Source organism: Ammodytes marinus, assembly GCF_949987685.1.
Source record: "Ammodytes marinus genome assembly, chromosome: 2".
Lineage (NCBI taxonomy): Eukaryota > Metazoa > Chordata > Actinopteri > Uranoscopiformes > Ammodytidae > Ammodytes > Ammodytes marinus.
Genome location: NC_137231.1, coordinates 24612565 through 24628172, shown reverse-complemented (window position 1 = coordinate 24628172; position 15608 = coordinate 24612565). Strand labels below are relative to the sequence as shown.

Sequence of the window (15608 nt, the reverse complement as noted above, 5' to 3'; positions counted from 1 at the left end):
GTTGAAGCCTCTTTGCTCTGTTCCAGGAAGTCATTAATTTGAGCCTGGGTGTCAGTTGGTTAATTAAGTATTGAGGTAGTTTAAATGGTTGCGCTGTCGCTTCTCGCATTATCAGTTACTTCTCAAGATGACAGTCCCATCTTTTTTCTTTGCACTGCATCTGAAGATACAGCAGCTGTTGATATATGGGATGGATTTAGATATACCTTTATCAAATGTATTTGGAATGAATAAATCCACAAAAAAATACAATCCTCTATTCCTGCTGCATGGAATAAAGCACATGAGAGTCAGGCCATTCCGCAAATTAATTTTGAAATTCCACAGGAATCTGGGATTACACTGGCAGGCAATCTACTGCAAGGCTATAATCTGCTCTGTCTATGCCCTGCTGCCTCTACCTCAGGCTTCTTTCATCCTTCATTTAACCGGCAAACTCAGATTTTATAGATGGCATGGAAGATGAGAAAATGCCTTTTCTGGGAATAAAAGAGAGAAAAATACAGAATATGGACTAATGCATAAAGACGTGATATTACAATTGTGAAGGGAAATTATTCTTACCATGATAGATAAGATAAATTAACAAATCATACATTTAAATTCTATTTCAGTAGCTTTAGGTAGCCTGTAAAAAGCTTAATTTGAAAAGTAATTAAAGCTGTCAAATTAACATCTTCAAATGTGTTGTTTTGAAACAACGTCCAAACCTCCAATTTATTCAGTCAGTACACACACTGTATAGCAACTATGAACTCTGGCTGTCAGATACATTTAGTGGAGTTTAAATAAACCACTAAAGTAAAGTTGAAATACCTATCATATATCCATAGAGGATTTCTCAACTTGTGACCATAGAAAGTATATAAAATGTTGACCTAAAAGGATCAGTGACTCTAGCAAGGATGAAAAAAACTAAAGTAGTCAAAGATCATCACCTAGTGGCTACACTACTGAAGTTTGTCTACATTTGTAATGAACATTTCCATTTAATGCTACTTCATATTTCTAGTCCACTACATTGAAGTGTTTGAGTGACTAGGTACTTTTCTAAGTAAGGGTTAAATACAAAACATTATTATGAATTCATCGAAAAGTGTTTATATGAAGAAAAGCATAGTTGTAAAGATTAAGAAAATCTGTAATATCCCCAAATGTCCTCAGTGAAAATAGCCTCAGACACCTTAAAGTCACTGACCAATTCTTCCAGTTTCCTTAATTCAATTGGAAACAACACTTAAACCATACCATCTATTTACATCTCTCTCAAGAAGTTTAAGGGTGTTTTTTTTAGAAGGGTGATCCAAGTAGGAATAGAGTGCAGTTGATGACATTACAGACCTGAGAATCACATTTTTTGGAATTCACTTTCACTGCCTCATATTGTCTAAAATAATTCCAGATTGAAACAGACAAATTAAATTGGTAACAACTTGAATTATTTATTTTGGACTGAATCAATGAATACAAAAACATTTGGGGTTGAACGACGGGGGGAAACCACAGGAAGTATTTACAATTGTGATATCTACAAGAAGGAATGGGACCTGACTTAATTTCTGCTTTTCCAAAATGGGAAAAAATAGAGAAAGACACAAAAGTGGAGTGAACAAGTAATGAAATCTAAAGCGGGCTGTTTGGACAGCCAGTTGCTCTGAAGCGTCATTACAGCGCACAGATGGCATCGTTCATTCGGCCGACTGTTAATAAAAGTTGACAACACGTCTTCTGCTGTGAATCTCATTAGACTGGGGGACATCAGAAACCTCACAGTGTGTGCATTGGCCACCAATCCCAGATCACTTAAGCCGTTTAAAATCACTCAGGACGAGTCCCGGTCGTCTGCTTTTCTCCATTCTCCCTTTTTGGGGTCGCTGTTAACAACCTATGAAGCCTCTTCATCGATCTTTGGTGCCAGGTAGTATTTGACGTGTCCCATGTCAGCAATCTTGTATTCCACCACTGTAAAAAGACAACAATTATAATTAGAGCCACAACAACTTATATGGAGATGTTAGTACCCTAAACGAAGACTCCACTTCTGCCTAAAAAGAACAGATGCACTTACCGAGGGGGATATCAGCAGACATGCTGAGGGTGACAGTCTTTGACAGCGGCGTTGCCTTGGTGAAGAAGTTCAGGTAGTTGAGGGCAAAGATCAGCTGGACGGGCTCATTCATCTCAATAGTGACCTAAAACAGAAAGTGGAGGGTCAAAAATGTGACGCATAAATAATTGACGCATCAAAATGGTTGAAGGGTAAATAATTGTCAATGATATAAATGACACAGCCCTAAAGTAAAGTAGGATAAAAAAAACAAAAAAAACACAACTGAGCAATAAATATTCAATTAATAATTTGTTTGAATTTATTATCTACATGATTGACCGTGATTGAAATCTACAGCTAAACCGACACTGAATATTTGAGGTAAACTAAAGCAATATTGCAGTTTAAAATCCCAACCCCACAGTGTGCTTGTGGAGAGCTGCAAACAATGCATCACATCATTGAAACATGCCCTCTACAAAAACTTAAAGGAGGACTCGTCACCCTTCATACAGCAGAGCAAGAGGCAACTGCTTGGCTAAAGGACTTTGCATTCGCTAAATAAAAAATAGTTTAAAATAGGCAATATTCTGTCAAATATAACCCCGTCAGTGCACTCTGGTGGACAAACTATGTAATGACATCACCATTTTGAAAACATCCTTTTTGGAAACTAGCTTCAGCTGATTACCACATGGATCCAGTTCAGGGTTCAACATAACTTTTTTTTCCTACTGGCCCGCCGGGCCAGTGGATCCGAGTTTTACTGGCCCCTTGTATATTTTCACTGGCCCTGCACACACTTTTTTTTTCTTCATAATTTAGTGTCAATAATTATAATACCTGTATTAGAAAAATAACCAGATCTAAAGGGAATATCTATACTGTAACAGTATATTCCCTTTAGATTTGGTTATTTGTCTTTTAGTTAATTATATGAAATGTTGATATTGCTCATACACATAATATAAAACCAGGAAAACATATTGAATTAGAAGCCTACAACTGAAAGTATGTTGAAAGAGTGGGCCAGTATTTTAAAGTCCAGTAGTTTGATGGTTGTTTTTATTCTTGAATTTGGGCAGTTTAATGAATAGTTCACCTGCAGAAGTCATGTTCAAACATTAAAAAAAAATAAGAGATGAAGGTCTGATCATTCTTTGTGGTGTGGTAGGCTGTTTACTTTCTCTATATGCATTAGGGATGTGAATGTGTCGACCGAATTACCGGTTTTCCACTTGCGCTCAAGTTGACTTTAAAAATAGAATAGAAATCCGAAAATCAGTGGGTTGCCGTTTTTTTTAATGGGAGTCGTGAGCGCGCTGCAGGAGTGTCACTTCTCCATGAAGTGTCAGCTTCACATAAGAGTCCGGTGTGGGACCATTTTTTCAAACTATTGATAAAAAACAATGCAGTGCAAAATATGCAGCATAAGTTAAAAGCTCGTCTTAGACTATGACGTTAAATCACCTTAGAAACACACAATGCCTTCGTCCGATCACAGCAGCGTTTCACCGTATGATCTCGCCAGCGAGTGAGCCGCCGCGCAGATGAACTGTGGTTTGTGGCTAAAATAATAACCGGGGATATTCTCCCCGTTAGCGATTTCAATGGGAAATACTTCCGCGATCTGATTGAATGTCTCGAGCCTGAAAACACAGTGCCAAACTGCGCGACTATAGGAACTGTACAGTGAGCGGAGTCCCTCCGTTCGTTTCTGTCTACAACCGACACAATCACCGGAGACGCATTCACAGCGTTTAAATAGTAACGCCTCTCATTTGTATTACCGTTGGGGCTTGGATTCAAATAATGTAACATTACGGCGGCAGATAAAGGAAAAGCGCAGTTATCATTTTCTGCACCTCAACCTCTGCTGTGGGAAGAAAGAAAGGGGGCTAAGCAAGTCGATTGATTTGTCGACTCGCAGGCGGACGGTAGGCAGCTCTGCCAACGGAGCGAGAGTGCACCCGCTTGTTGCTCCACCTGTCAAAACGCACACGCATCGTTTGTCCACTGGCCTTTCATTAAAAAATATATTTTATATTAGGTTTATTATATTGAGTCTTAAATAAACACAGCTTTCATTCCGACACTCAACGCGCATTTCAATGAACCATGTTATAGTCTACAAAAAGATACTGAACCGTGATTGGCCAGTCACTGGCCCGGGCGGGACAGTGACTGGCCAATCAACTTGCCCTGCATATGATTTTACTGGCCCCGGGCCATCGGGCTATACGTTATGTCGAACCCTGCAGTTATTTGGATTTTTATAGTTAACATTCATACTCACTGCCTCGTCCTCTTTGTCTACGTTGCTGGTCTGGGACAGCTTAACGTTTCCTGTGCCCAGCTCTCCTGTGGCAGAGAACTTGACTCCGTCCTTAGCGCAGGAGATCATGACGGCATCACCTATCTGGGACAGGTCACGGCAGATACGGGCAAACTCCCCAGAGGGCATCTTCACTACACAGCTGTACTCCTGCTCCTGTACCACAGACAAATAGCCAAAGGTCAGGATCAGTGTGCATGAAAAGTATGAATGTTGGACAGTAAAAAAAATGAGGAGAGACCCTGAAATACAGAGGCCACAGATTACTTACTGGAATACCCAGCTGCTCCACATCCAGGTCCATCAACTTCATCTCATAATCTGAGACTTTCTCCTGGTCTGTTAGAGTGAAAGTTGACAAGGTAAACAAGACATCTTCGCTGAAGAAAAGATGTCAGGTGGATTTCATGTTGCAATAACGCAAAACTTACTGAGCGTCTCAAACACAAGGGCGAGTGTGTCTGCATTGTCTTCTGCTCTTAGGGTGATGATGTCTTCGTTTCCTGCACACTTCAGGATTTTTGACATACTGTATGGAAAAGACGAGGAGAAACAAATACTGGTTACAAACCACAAACAAATTCCTTGCAACAGGGAGTATCAAAGAATACAATTTTCATTTCAAATTAAAAACACAAAAAACAATTAATTGTTTGAATTGAAAGAGGTTGTTCAATCGCTGTCTTAATGGCAGATTGCAGTAATTGTTTAGGTCTCGTGGGAAAAGCTGTAGATAGACTACTATAATTGTATACATTTAAAATATAGAGCTAAAAGGTTATCTTCAGGGGTTTGACTGCTGTTCAGACACTTAAGTATTTTGTAAAAGTCACCGGATTCAGCATTGAGTGGCAGCCTATAGGGTTTAAAGGTAAGGTATGAATGGATAAATTCACGATATATCAATCTGCCAAATATCAGCATGATTTAGTCAATGAAAATACTCAAACTCAATGAGTGCTAATTGTTTATCCATGGATACATGACAATAAAACAAGAGTACATCATTTATGAATTATGCATTATTTTAAAGCTTTTAAATGTGAACAACAATATATAAACTCAATGATTTGTTCTCACACCGTTGCACTGAGTTAGGAGTTAACAGGTTACAAAGAGAGGCGGCAGGAAAACGGAAGTGGAAGTTCCCGGTTAAACAAGTCCCGCGCAGAAAATTTGGCGCTCAAATGACGTCACTACGTCCATCACAAAGAATCTTTCTGTGGTGATGCTGCATAAGCATTTTCAACAGAAAACTATAAGTTTTAAGTAAGTGTCGACTTTGTTATTTTTTAATAAGGAGTGCAGACCGCTGGGTTTGAATGCTGACAGTAAAGAGTTAACAGCAGAGGCATGCCCGGGCAATTCATCCAAGATGGCCTCCCTCTTTGAAAGGTGCAGATAATACAACTTATACAGACCACTAACTTGTACTAACAAAACATACATGAGTGGTCCCCGCCCGTGGGTAGCGAGGAGCATATAGACCTGCTGCGACGAAAGAAACAGTGTGTTTTTACATTGATTTCTGATAAACTTTGTTAGTTGACCTGTCTGACTAGCTGCGTTAAGTCAGGATATGGTGCATCACTGAGAGCTAACATTATAGCTACGCACACATTGGACGTCTGAAAAGAGCACCGAAGTAGTAGTGTATGGTGTATGTGTTTGCTTCACCTGCTGAGGTTGACTCCCATGGCGAGGTTTCTGTCGCAGCGGTACGAGTCGAAGCCGTCGTGCCTCAGTGTGAGCTGCACCAGGGAGACGTGGGACGAGTCCATGCTCTGCAGCGAGATGCCCGACGAGCTGACGTCCCAGCAGGCTTCTGTGATCAGGTCTTTCAGAGCCTCCAGCACCTTCTTAAGGATGGATCCCTGGACCAGGCGAGCCTCAAACATGGTGGCGGTAGTTTTTAAAGTCTGCGTAGTTTCAAAGAAAGATGGTTTTCTGTCACCTTTAGCGTCTCTCCGTCGAAATGGAGTCTGTAGATGTTGGGTTATCGCCGAGGAGGAGATAAAGAGGGCTCCTCTAAAAGTTCAGTCTTTGTGTTGTTAGCACGCAGAAGAGCAGCAAGCTGACACCACCGTCTCAACACAGCGAAGATTTGAGCTGTATGCGCGCGCTAACGTCAGTTTTTAATGATTCGGCATCTTTGCGTCATTTCCGTGTCCTTGTTGCTACGTCACAACCGGGTCAAAGAGTGAGTGGGCGCTGAAGTCTGCCATGTTGGAGAGGAACATTTGATCACAACAACAAAGGGACATAAAATCTGTTTTAAACTCTATTATACTCAGTATATCGTTTTAAACAATGTATTCATGAATACAGTGTATAAGTAAAATAGATATTAAATGGAGCCACCGTAAATTGTAATGAAAAAAATTATAAAACACCAAAAAGAACTACTTTATAAGGTGAAGTACTCCTAGTAGGCTACACAGAAAGCAGATAGGCCTACTGATATGAGATGTTTATTTTACGAACGTTTTTTGTTCGCATTTATACATTAAATTCATGTAAGGAAATTGGGCTTTATTAATTTTGTCATACTGTGAGGACTAAAAAGTGTATCGGCCAAACTACTATTATTTGTATAGCCTGGCATCGCCCACCTACCTACTTCCGCTCAATTTTCATTTCCCTTCAGTAGTACGAGATGAAGTAGCTTGGTCTGGTAGGACCAGGCTAGTATATGTATAGATGTATGAAAGACTAGTATATATCATGTGGGGATACATGTAAAGGGATTAATGTGCATATGAGACAACACATCTGCAGAATTTGTTCCATGTATATTTTTCTTTTGAGGTAAGAACGTACAGGCTGCAACAGTAAAGTCAAGACTGTGACATAAAAGTTTTTTTCCCCTGTGAAACACAGTATCTCTTCTTTCTATGCAAACATGTTCAAAGATACGCGTGTGGAAAGAACACAGTGATGTTTTATATATTCCAATTTAATTTTATTGATCAATCAGGACTGCTTGATTCATCTCACACAGTGTCACTTATCACACAACCATGTCCCCCATTTTAAGCAAACATACAGAAAAATATAAAAAGGGTGGTATGTTTATTCTGCCATTTAACCCCTGAGTATATATCGAGTTAGGCCACTTAAGAACAGGGTCATTTGACACTTGGTGCAGAAAGAACGGATGTTACAAGATCTTAGAAAAGTGAGTAAACAGCATTCTTGCCGAAAAGCAATTTGAGGCGTTGAGGAATGTCAGACATAAAAATGTAAATATTATGCATTACGTGTTGAGGCAGGAGAATCATTACAGGTTACAGTTACAAATTTGTGTTGGGATTGAGTGAAAAGAATACAGTCTGTTTATACTGAGGGTTTTCATTTAGAAACTTTCAGACAGGATGTAGTTGGTTGCCATGGCAAGGATTGGGGCTCCCGTCGGGACACCGGGGAAAGGACCACTGGACCCAGCAATGTCGATGTGGGAGTATGGCAGAGGTGTGGCAGAGTCCACACCGTGCTGCGTTTGAAATAAGAATAATAGCACCAGTTAATCACCCCGCTTTTTCCACATTATTTGTTCATACAGAAAATGAGAATGTATTGTAAGCACCTTGTCGAGTCCTGAGGTCATGATGAGGAAGGCAGCAGGCGCCTGATGTCCTCGAGGTGTGGCTGTGGAAGGCAGGTTGTTGGCCTGCAGAATGTCCTCGTACTCAGACTTGCCTTTGTGGAATTCGTAGTCCTCTCGTCTGATAGTAGAAACCTCGAACAGGTCGCCCAAAGACTCTCCAGCTGCACAAAGAGGACCAAGATCACGTGTTAGTAAGTTAGTTCTGCTGTCAGCTCCGAAAAACTAGTATGGGTGGTTCATTCTTTCAAAGTATTTCATACAGTCAAAAAGAAAACACCTGCTTGGTAGCCTGTGGTGCATACAGTATGTGAGGAGTTATTTAATTCAAGACCCCAATGACAATGATGAATAGGAGTTATATTGTTATATTTTATATATTGTTAAATCTAAGTTTTTGGAGTAGTAATTTTGTCATTAATAGACATACTATTCTAAATAGATTTGACAATCAACAAATCAATTAATGGATCACTTATTTATTATTAACATCAAATTTAAATGAATGCTGAACTCTCAACATAAAATAAATTAAAAATAATTATATTTCACAGCTTGGTAATTTGCAGTTGTGAGGAATGATGAAACCATTTGCTGCTGAAGGCCTAGATGCAGTGTAATGCTAGCAAGTGGAACTTGGTTCCCAAAATCAAAAATGAATTTCTCATGGTCAAATTTAAATGTTTAAAAGTTCTCTCACCTGTCTGCCACTGAGCAGCATTCTTGTTGTGATGGGCCGGTCCATTATCCATGATGATCTACGAAGAGACATTAAAAACTGAATGACTGCTGCACTAGTGAATTACCTTAATTTTAATGTTAAAATGTCAACATCTCTCTTTGCTGTATGTGTTTCAGCAATACTTACAGAGTAGTTGGGTCCCATGGCTCGGATGGCATGTCCAGTCAGAGTAGCAATGGTAAACAGCTGAGGAGAAGTCTCAAGCACCGCCTGCAGACACAAATTACATGATGAGAATGAGACGGGATGGATGTGCAGGGAAAGAATGTAAAGATGTTTTAATCACTGTATGTTGTCACCTTCTCCTTCATCTCACAGAGCAGGTCCACCATCACCATACGTCCTTCAGCATCCGTGTTTCCCACTCTTACTCTGCGACCCGCACGGGAAACCACTAGTTCATCGGCCACATAGCAGTCTGAGAAAACACACACACACACACACACACACACACACACACACACACACACACACACACACACACACACACACACACACACACACACACACACACACACACACACACACACACACACACACACACACACACACACACACACACACACACACACACACACACACACACACACACACACACACACACACACACACACACACACACACACACAGTTTAAGAGGAGGGGCTGTGACATAGATCCCACTCAGAGAAATGTTAACAGAGAAAAACTGTGGATTACACTGACCTGCACCGACACTGTTCCTCACCATGGCCATTGAGCCGACAACCTTTAGATGTTTTGGCCTCAGCTTGGCTACAATCTAGAGAGCAAGAGTTGTTACTATCAACGTGTGCTACATTCTATAGAGAAGCCATGTGTTTTCCTCTGAAGGATACATTGAAGCTTTTAAGGAGAAACAATATTGGCTCACCTGGAAGAAGCCGGCGACGGCAGCAGCTCCACACTTGTCCCTGTGCATTCCAGCCATGAAGCCACCGGCCTTGATGTCGGCTCCGCCAGTGTCGTAGGTGATGCCCTGGAAACCAAAGAACCAAAATCTATTTGTTAGCCACATAGAGTTACAATACAAATATACAATACATGCTCATATTTGGCCAACACCTTGCAAATGAAAACAAGGTTCCTTTCTCTCCCAGATCAGCTGAAAAGATTATTTTTTTATTTTTTTAAAAGATATTTTTTGGGCATTTTTATGCTTTATTGAAAGTGTAGAGAGAGTTGAAATGGGGCAGAGAGGGGAGTGACATGCAGAGAACGACCGCGGGCTGGAATCGAACCCGGGTCCGCTGCTGGCCGAGGCCCATGGGGGGCACGCCCTACCAACTGAGCTAAGGGCGCCCCCGAAAAGATTATTTCTGATATTGAATTATTGATTGTCCTATTGAAAGTCCAAAACTGAAACATATTCAAATTCAGAAAATATTACATTTTCACATTTAAAAAGATGGAAGCAATGAATAAATATTATTTGATCAAAGTCAAAGTCAGATTTATTTGTCAATTACAAAATATGTGCCAGACATACAGAGGAATCGAAAATGCGTTTATCTCTGACCCACAGTGCAATAAGAAAAAAATTATCAAATTTGTTAAAATAAGATAAGTAATATTCACATAAATACATTCTTAATACTGCAAAAGGTAAAGCAAAACAAAACCGTATATATAAAGTAAATGAATTGAAATGTGCAATATGAGGAACATCAAAATAGATCCCGATTAAAATGAATTAAATGTTGTTAAATTATGTGTGTGAATTTATTTCAGAGGTTTATGAAAAGTGCATCAAATCAACTACAACATCCTCGATATCCTGTACATTATTTTACATTATCTGAGTCATTATTTACTAACCTTGTTATAAACTTAAGGCTACATTTGTAAGATCATCTAAAATACAGCTAGTTCACCTTTCACCGAAATATAAATATATGCAGTTCCAAAGAAAACGAAGAAAATAAAACACACAAACACCACAGGCCATTTCTCCAAATATTATAGTATGTTTCCAATCTAAAAGATCAAATATTTACTGCAATATTTCATTGTTTTGCCCTTCTAATGATTTTGTCAAATGTCAGGTGAACATTCAATGTTTAATTGTCGTTATTTTCTGAAATGTACTCATGTTTGAAGAAAAACCTTGGTGAGTAAATTACTTATATATTTTTTCTTATCGTTTTCAACGACAGAAGTCAGAGATTCTCCTCTCACCTTTCCCACCAACATGAGTGTCTTCTGGATCGGTCCCTCTCCACAGTACTGCAGCTTGATCACTCTGGCCTGGTGACGAGGGACACCTGCACGTGGAGTGGACTGATAAGTAAACACTTTTTTTTTTCTATACAACATTTGAAAGTCTTTAAAATCTGTGTCCAGGGTCATATTTATAAAGTGATGAAAATAAAATGGTGTTCTCCTACTGTTAGCACAACGGTTGACTGCAGCCAGACAGGGATACTCCTTCTCCAGAACCTTTAGGTCGCTCACCACATCCACCTTGAGGTTAAAAAAAATTGAAATCTTTACATTTTGCACTTTACACTGAAGAATCAAACAAACACACAATTGTGCTGGACTTTGACTGAAAATGCTTCCCCACATTTCCCTGAAGAGGAGGAGATTGATAAATGACTGTTGCCAAAAAAATAAAAATAAATCACAAATGCTTAGATTTAATTTGCATACTTAAAAAAAACTCTAGCTACCTTCACAGGGCTGTTCTTGAAAAGTTCCTGGACGTATTCAGCCACACGAGGGGCAGCCATGCGTTCAGGGTCTGAGCCACCGATGTCCCGGCATGCCAGCCTGAGGAGGGGGAACGGGACAGTAATGAGTTGAACACAACGACATGAGAAATGTTAGCAGTGAATGAGGTAAATTATTCAACCCACCTCCCGCTCTCCAGAGCATCAGCAAGCTTCATCAGTCTCTTTCCCTCTGCCTCCTGTGCTGCCCACAGACCCAGAACACACACCTTGTGTTCGCTGGTTTTCACCTTGGCCTCCCTCACTTCGAGAGGCTTTTATGATGGAGGAAAGAGGGTTTTAACAAGTGAGTGTATATAACGTTATATGAAGATAAATGCTGATACAGCCGAGACAGAGTATTGTATATATTAACATAATATTGAATACTTTGGCAACACTGTTTTAATATGTTCATGCAAATGAAGATAATTTAAATTGAACTGGATTGACTGCAGTTCACATCTGCCATTACAATGTGTCTGGAGTTTGATATTTGTGTTAAACAATATGTTCAAAGTGCTGATGGGAAAAAGGCCCACCCGTGTTCAAACGTACACCTAAATATCCACATGGACTGTAGTGCATATTTGGTACGACGTCTCAAGAATGGACTTTGATCGAGTTGTTGGACATAGCAATAAAACTCCAGTAGACTTTATATGCATGCTACTGGACTAATTAAGTTTAACTCCGCTGTGCTCAAGAATTAACTGCACTGACAGTTTTCCAAATTATTCCAAATGCATCCCTCAACACCGTAAAAATATGTTTTTTTCCAAAACTGGATTTAAAGAGGCTTTTTAGCTATTTCGAAATTAACACAAAGTTTTCTCATGAAAGAAAAATTTAGACTGATTCTTTCTGGTATGAGCTAACTTGAAAAGCATTGGATACTACATTTCTCATAATGCAATCAATAGCATAAAAAAATTGAAAATAATTTAGACTGGTCAATATCCACTGACTCGTGAAATGAACTTTATTAAAATGAGTCTCCCTTTTAGATATGTACACATGTAGTCGAATCATCCGACACGCCTTAAACGTACAGAGGCTATTTGTGTTTTCTCACCATATAGAGAGCCTGAAGCGCCCCGAGTGCAGCCACCACGGTGCTGTTCTTATAGTCCTTGTGTGGGGGGCAGACCAGCAGGGGGCGCTGCATGCCCGCCTTCAAGGCACTGAAAGGACAAATGCACAAACACATGAGTAAGACAGCAAGATCTTGGAGCTAAACCCACAACAAGAGACCTAAAAATGAAGAAAAAAACAGCTGCCATCAGCTGACCGTTTGATGCCGTTGAGCGCTGCATCACTGAAGCGTCTGATGTCATCGTAGTCGCGGTTTACCGGGCCGGTGGAGGCAAACACCAGGCGGTTACCAGGGAGACCAGGAACCTTCAGGACCACCACCTCCTCACCCAGACCGCTGTCAACCTAAAGGTAGGGCAGAGAAGGAGTTGAACAGCATGACAAGAGGGCTGTTTTACAATACCAAGAACACTGCTCTTCACACCCTGTCTTTGTTCACAGCAGATGCCCTCCGCCTTTCTGGGCATATGACCTCTTTATATGAAGCTATATCTATTTGTGATCTCTATGTAAATGGTTGTACAGTATAAAAGGACAAACCAGGCCTGAAGAGGTGAACTTATCCAGCAAGTCACAAGAAAAAAAAGTCTTAGGAATGTCTGATTAGAAGTTTTATTTTTTTCAATTTGATTCAATTCTATGTCATTTTTGAAGACCAAGTCACATCTGACTAATCCATGTGACCTAAATATTAAGGCAGTTCTCAAAACTATTTAGCCAACTTAAATTCCTGTTTTATCCAACTAAACAGAAACTTGACTGACAGAAAATAACCTTGCAATAGCTTGAGTTCCACAGTGTATGTTTTACCTACTGTGACTGAATAACTACTGTCTTCACAAATAATTTACCTCAATTTGAAAATGATTTAGATTTTTTTCCCCTTGAGTCCTAAGGGAGGAATGTTTTCTTATTTTTGATAAACCCATAGCATAGCAATACAGACTGTATTTTGCCTGAATGTGTGGGAGACAAAGAAAGATCATGTGTTTTCGGGTTGCAGGTGGTGGAAGGACGGAGACTAACAGAGCTGTAGTCCTGAAGCGGTGCTTTAAGACACTCGAGCTCAGGGGGCAGTGTGTCATGGCCCTGGGTCACCAACAAGATGCCGTCATAACTGAAAGAAAAGCATAAAAAAAAGAAGATTATTGTCCAACAGTTGCCCGTCCCCTTACAGCTAATAAGACTGCACAGCATTTCTGCTAATACTCACTTCTGGTTCTTGAGGTCGGTGGTCCACTCAACAGGCTGCACGCTGCACAGAGACACATGAGAGGAAACTGTTATTTCCTCCTGTATAAGCAGAGTCAGCACTAACAAATACCTCAGCCAGGCTGATGCAATTAGACCCTCATGTCAGATTTTATAATGCAGGTTATTGATAACAGGATGGGTCAAAGTTTGGAAACATACAAGACCTTTGAGACCTGCTCTAACTTCAGATGGTAAAATAGTATGATAGGTTCATCTTTCTGTCTCACTGAAGGGAAATCAAAACTTTGCACCCATTGAGCACTTTACAGGGAGCAATCACTAGAGTGCTGAGCATGACAATTTAGTTCGTTTACACGCACAGTTAAGTCAATGTGAATATAAAAGGAATAGTTATCAAAGGAATATCAAAGGAATAGTTTTTAGCCTGACTCTCCGGCTCAAGAAAAGGCAACAGAAACCACCCCTTTAACTGTGCGCGCAATATGATGAAGAAATAGTCTGATATTGTTTTTAAAAATGTGTGAACTTTTCCAGTAATTCAGGGAAGAAAATGAAGAATGAAGGTGAAATTAAGAACAAAAGACTGGACATCCTGTTAGTGGAAACTGAATCCAGAAAAGATCAAACCTATATTGTAGCATGAGAGGATCAGATTGTCCCCTGTTGGTCTCTGTATTCATACATTCAATGATAAACGAAGGCACTATCAAATATAGGGATTAGATTGTAAAGCGGTAGTATTCAAACCATTCAAACACATTTTATACAGCCTAGCTTTCGGAAAAAAATGTATGCTAGCAAATAATTCCCTGCTTCTACTCGGCTCATTTTTCATGCACAAAGCGCACACGTTGGAAGCTGCAGGTTAGAATAAAAATGGAAACGAAACACACAAATACATTTAAGAAACTAACGGATGTAAAATGAAATGAAGTGCGGTCATTGAACTCACCTGGTGCACATTTTAATCCTCCTTCTCCGGTGTCTTCGGGTGAAAGAGACAGCTGATGGCCGATGACAACGGATCTTGCCCTGCATTCCAATAGTAGTTGCACTTCCCCTTGTTCATTTACCCTCAGCCCTTGGCATGACGTAACAGCATACGTTGCACGGAGGGAACTTGGAGAGCGGAGGGAGACTGGGCGGGGGAGGAGCGGAGGATTTAAATGGAACCCACTTGCCCACTTGCCCTTGTAGTCGCAATGGACCGTCAGTTACATAGGTAAATCTGAATGCAAATAATGCAGAATTATAACATTCTGCTAAGGTAGCCTATGTTGCAGAAAGCCATTTCCATAGCATAACAAACATTGAATTTCGACACGGTAACTCAGATTATCAAGATATTGTTACTTACACATGTAAACAGTTTGCTCCGACATATTTTCTTATTTATACTTTCAACCAAAAACATTTGTTTTAAATAGTCCTCTAATTGGCAGCCATCGGTGTTATAGCAGCAATGTGTAAACTGCAATACATTCACTGGATTGTTCGTATGGAAATAGGATAGCCTAATTGAGGCGTTTTGGAATATATTTATATATATATATTTGTCCTGCGGGTGGCCGCGATGTCCCTAAAAGCATACAGTCTACCGGAAAATAAAAGGAGAAGAAGAAGAAGACGAACTGCAATGCACTGTGGGTGATATCCACCTCGGAGTGACCATCCATGTTGACTTGATCACTCAGCCCTCCGAGGGACTATCTCACGAAGTTCACTTCAGTTTCCAGACTATTGGAACGACACTTAAGATGGCAGCGGGGATTCCCCCGAGGGCAAGTGCCTAGGGCAAGTGAACGAGGGCCTGTTGAACGGGTATTGGAACGTACCCTT

General features: G+C 40.2%; 2 protein-coding genes across 2 annotated transcripts; both read right to left on the bottom strand.

Moving 5' to 3' along the window:
* Window positions 1–1423: 1423 nt before the first annotated feature.
* Window positions 1424–6481, bottom strand: pcna (proliferating cell nuclear antigen). The gene is made up of 6 exons (XM_080039928.1): window positions 6063–6481; window positions 4817–4914; window positions 4657–4724; window positions 4347–4541; window positions 2069–2192; window positions 1424–1962 (listed from the first exon to the last, which is right to left on the bottom strand). The coding sequence occupies exons 1-6, from the start codon at window positions 6281–6283 to the stop codon at window positions 1886–1888; spliced, it is 783 nt and encodes a 260-aa protein (XP_079896054.1). The 5' UTR covers window positions 6284–6481; the 3' UTR covers window positions 1424–1885.
* An 849-nt stretch (window positions 6482–7330) lies between these two features.
* Window positions 7331–14818, bottom strand: LOC307259766 (putative aminopeptidase W07G4.4). The gene is made up of 16 exons (XM_080039741.1): window positions 14722–14818; window positions 13768–13809; window positions 13581–13671; window positions 12751–12899; window positions 12535–12643; window positions 11607–11734; window positions 11421–11520; window positions 11136–11211; window positions 10927–11012; window positions 9623–9727; window positions 9436–9511; window positions 9031–9149; window positions 8858–8941; window positions 8690–8747; window positions 7972–8153; window positions 7331–7878 (listed from the first exon to the last, which is right to left on the bottom strand). Exons 1-16 carry the CDS (start codon window positions 14805–14807, stop codon window positions 7741–7743), a joined length of 1629 nt encoding a protein of 542 aa, XP_079895867.1. The 5' UTR covers window positions 14808–14818; the 3' UTR covers window positions 7331–7740.
* Between the last annotated feature and the right edge of the window lie 790 nt (window positions 14819–15608).

Excerpts from the sequence above, each read along its gene's own strand:
- pcna (XM_080039928.1), bottom strand. The coding sequence starts at position 6,283 with ATGTTTGAGGCTCGCCTGGTCCAGGGATCCATCCTTAAGAAGGTGCTG. Across the intron at positions 4,915-6,062 it reads ATGGGAGTCAACCTCAGCAG|TATGTCAAAAATCCTGAAGT; the intron begins GTGAAGCAAACA and ends TTTTCCATACAG. Across the intron at positions 4,725-4,816 it reads CCTTGTGTTTGAGACGCTCA|ACCAGGAGAAAGTCTCAGAT; the intron begins GTAAGTTTTGCG and ends TCACTCTAACAG.
- LOC307259766 (XM_080039741.1), bottom strand. The coding sequence starts at position 14,807 with ATGCAGGGCAAGATCCGTTGTCATCGGCCATCAGCTGTCTCTTTCACC. Across the intron at positions 13,810-14,721 it reads AGGATTAAAATGTGCACCAG|CGTGCAGCCTGTTGAGTGGA; the intron begins GTGAGTTCAATG and ends GTCTCTGTGCAG. Across the intron at positions 9,512-9,622 it reads CCGTCGCCGGCTTCTTCCAG|ATTGTAGCCAAGCTGAGGCC; the intron begins GTGAGCCAATAT and ends CTTGCTCTCTAG.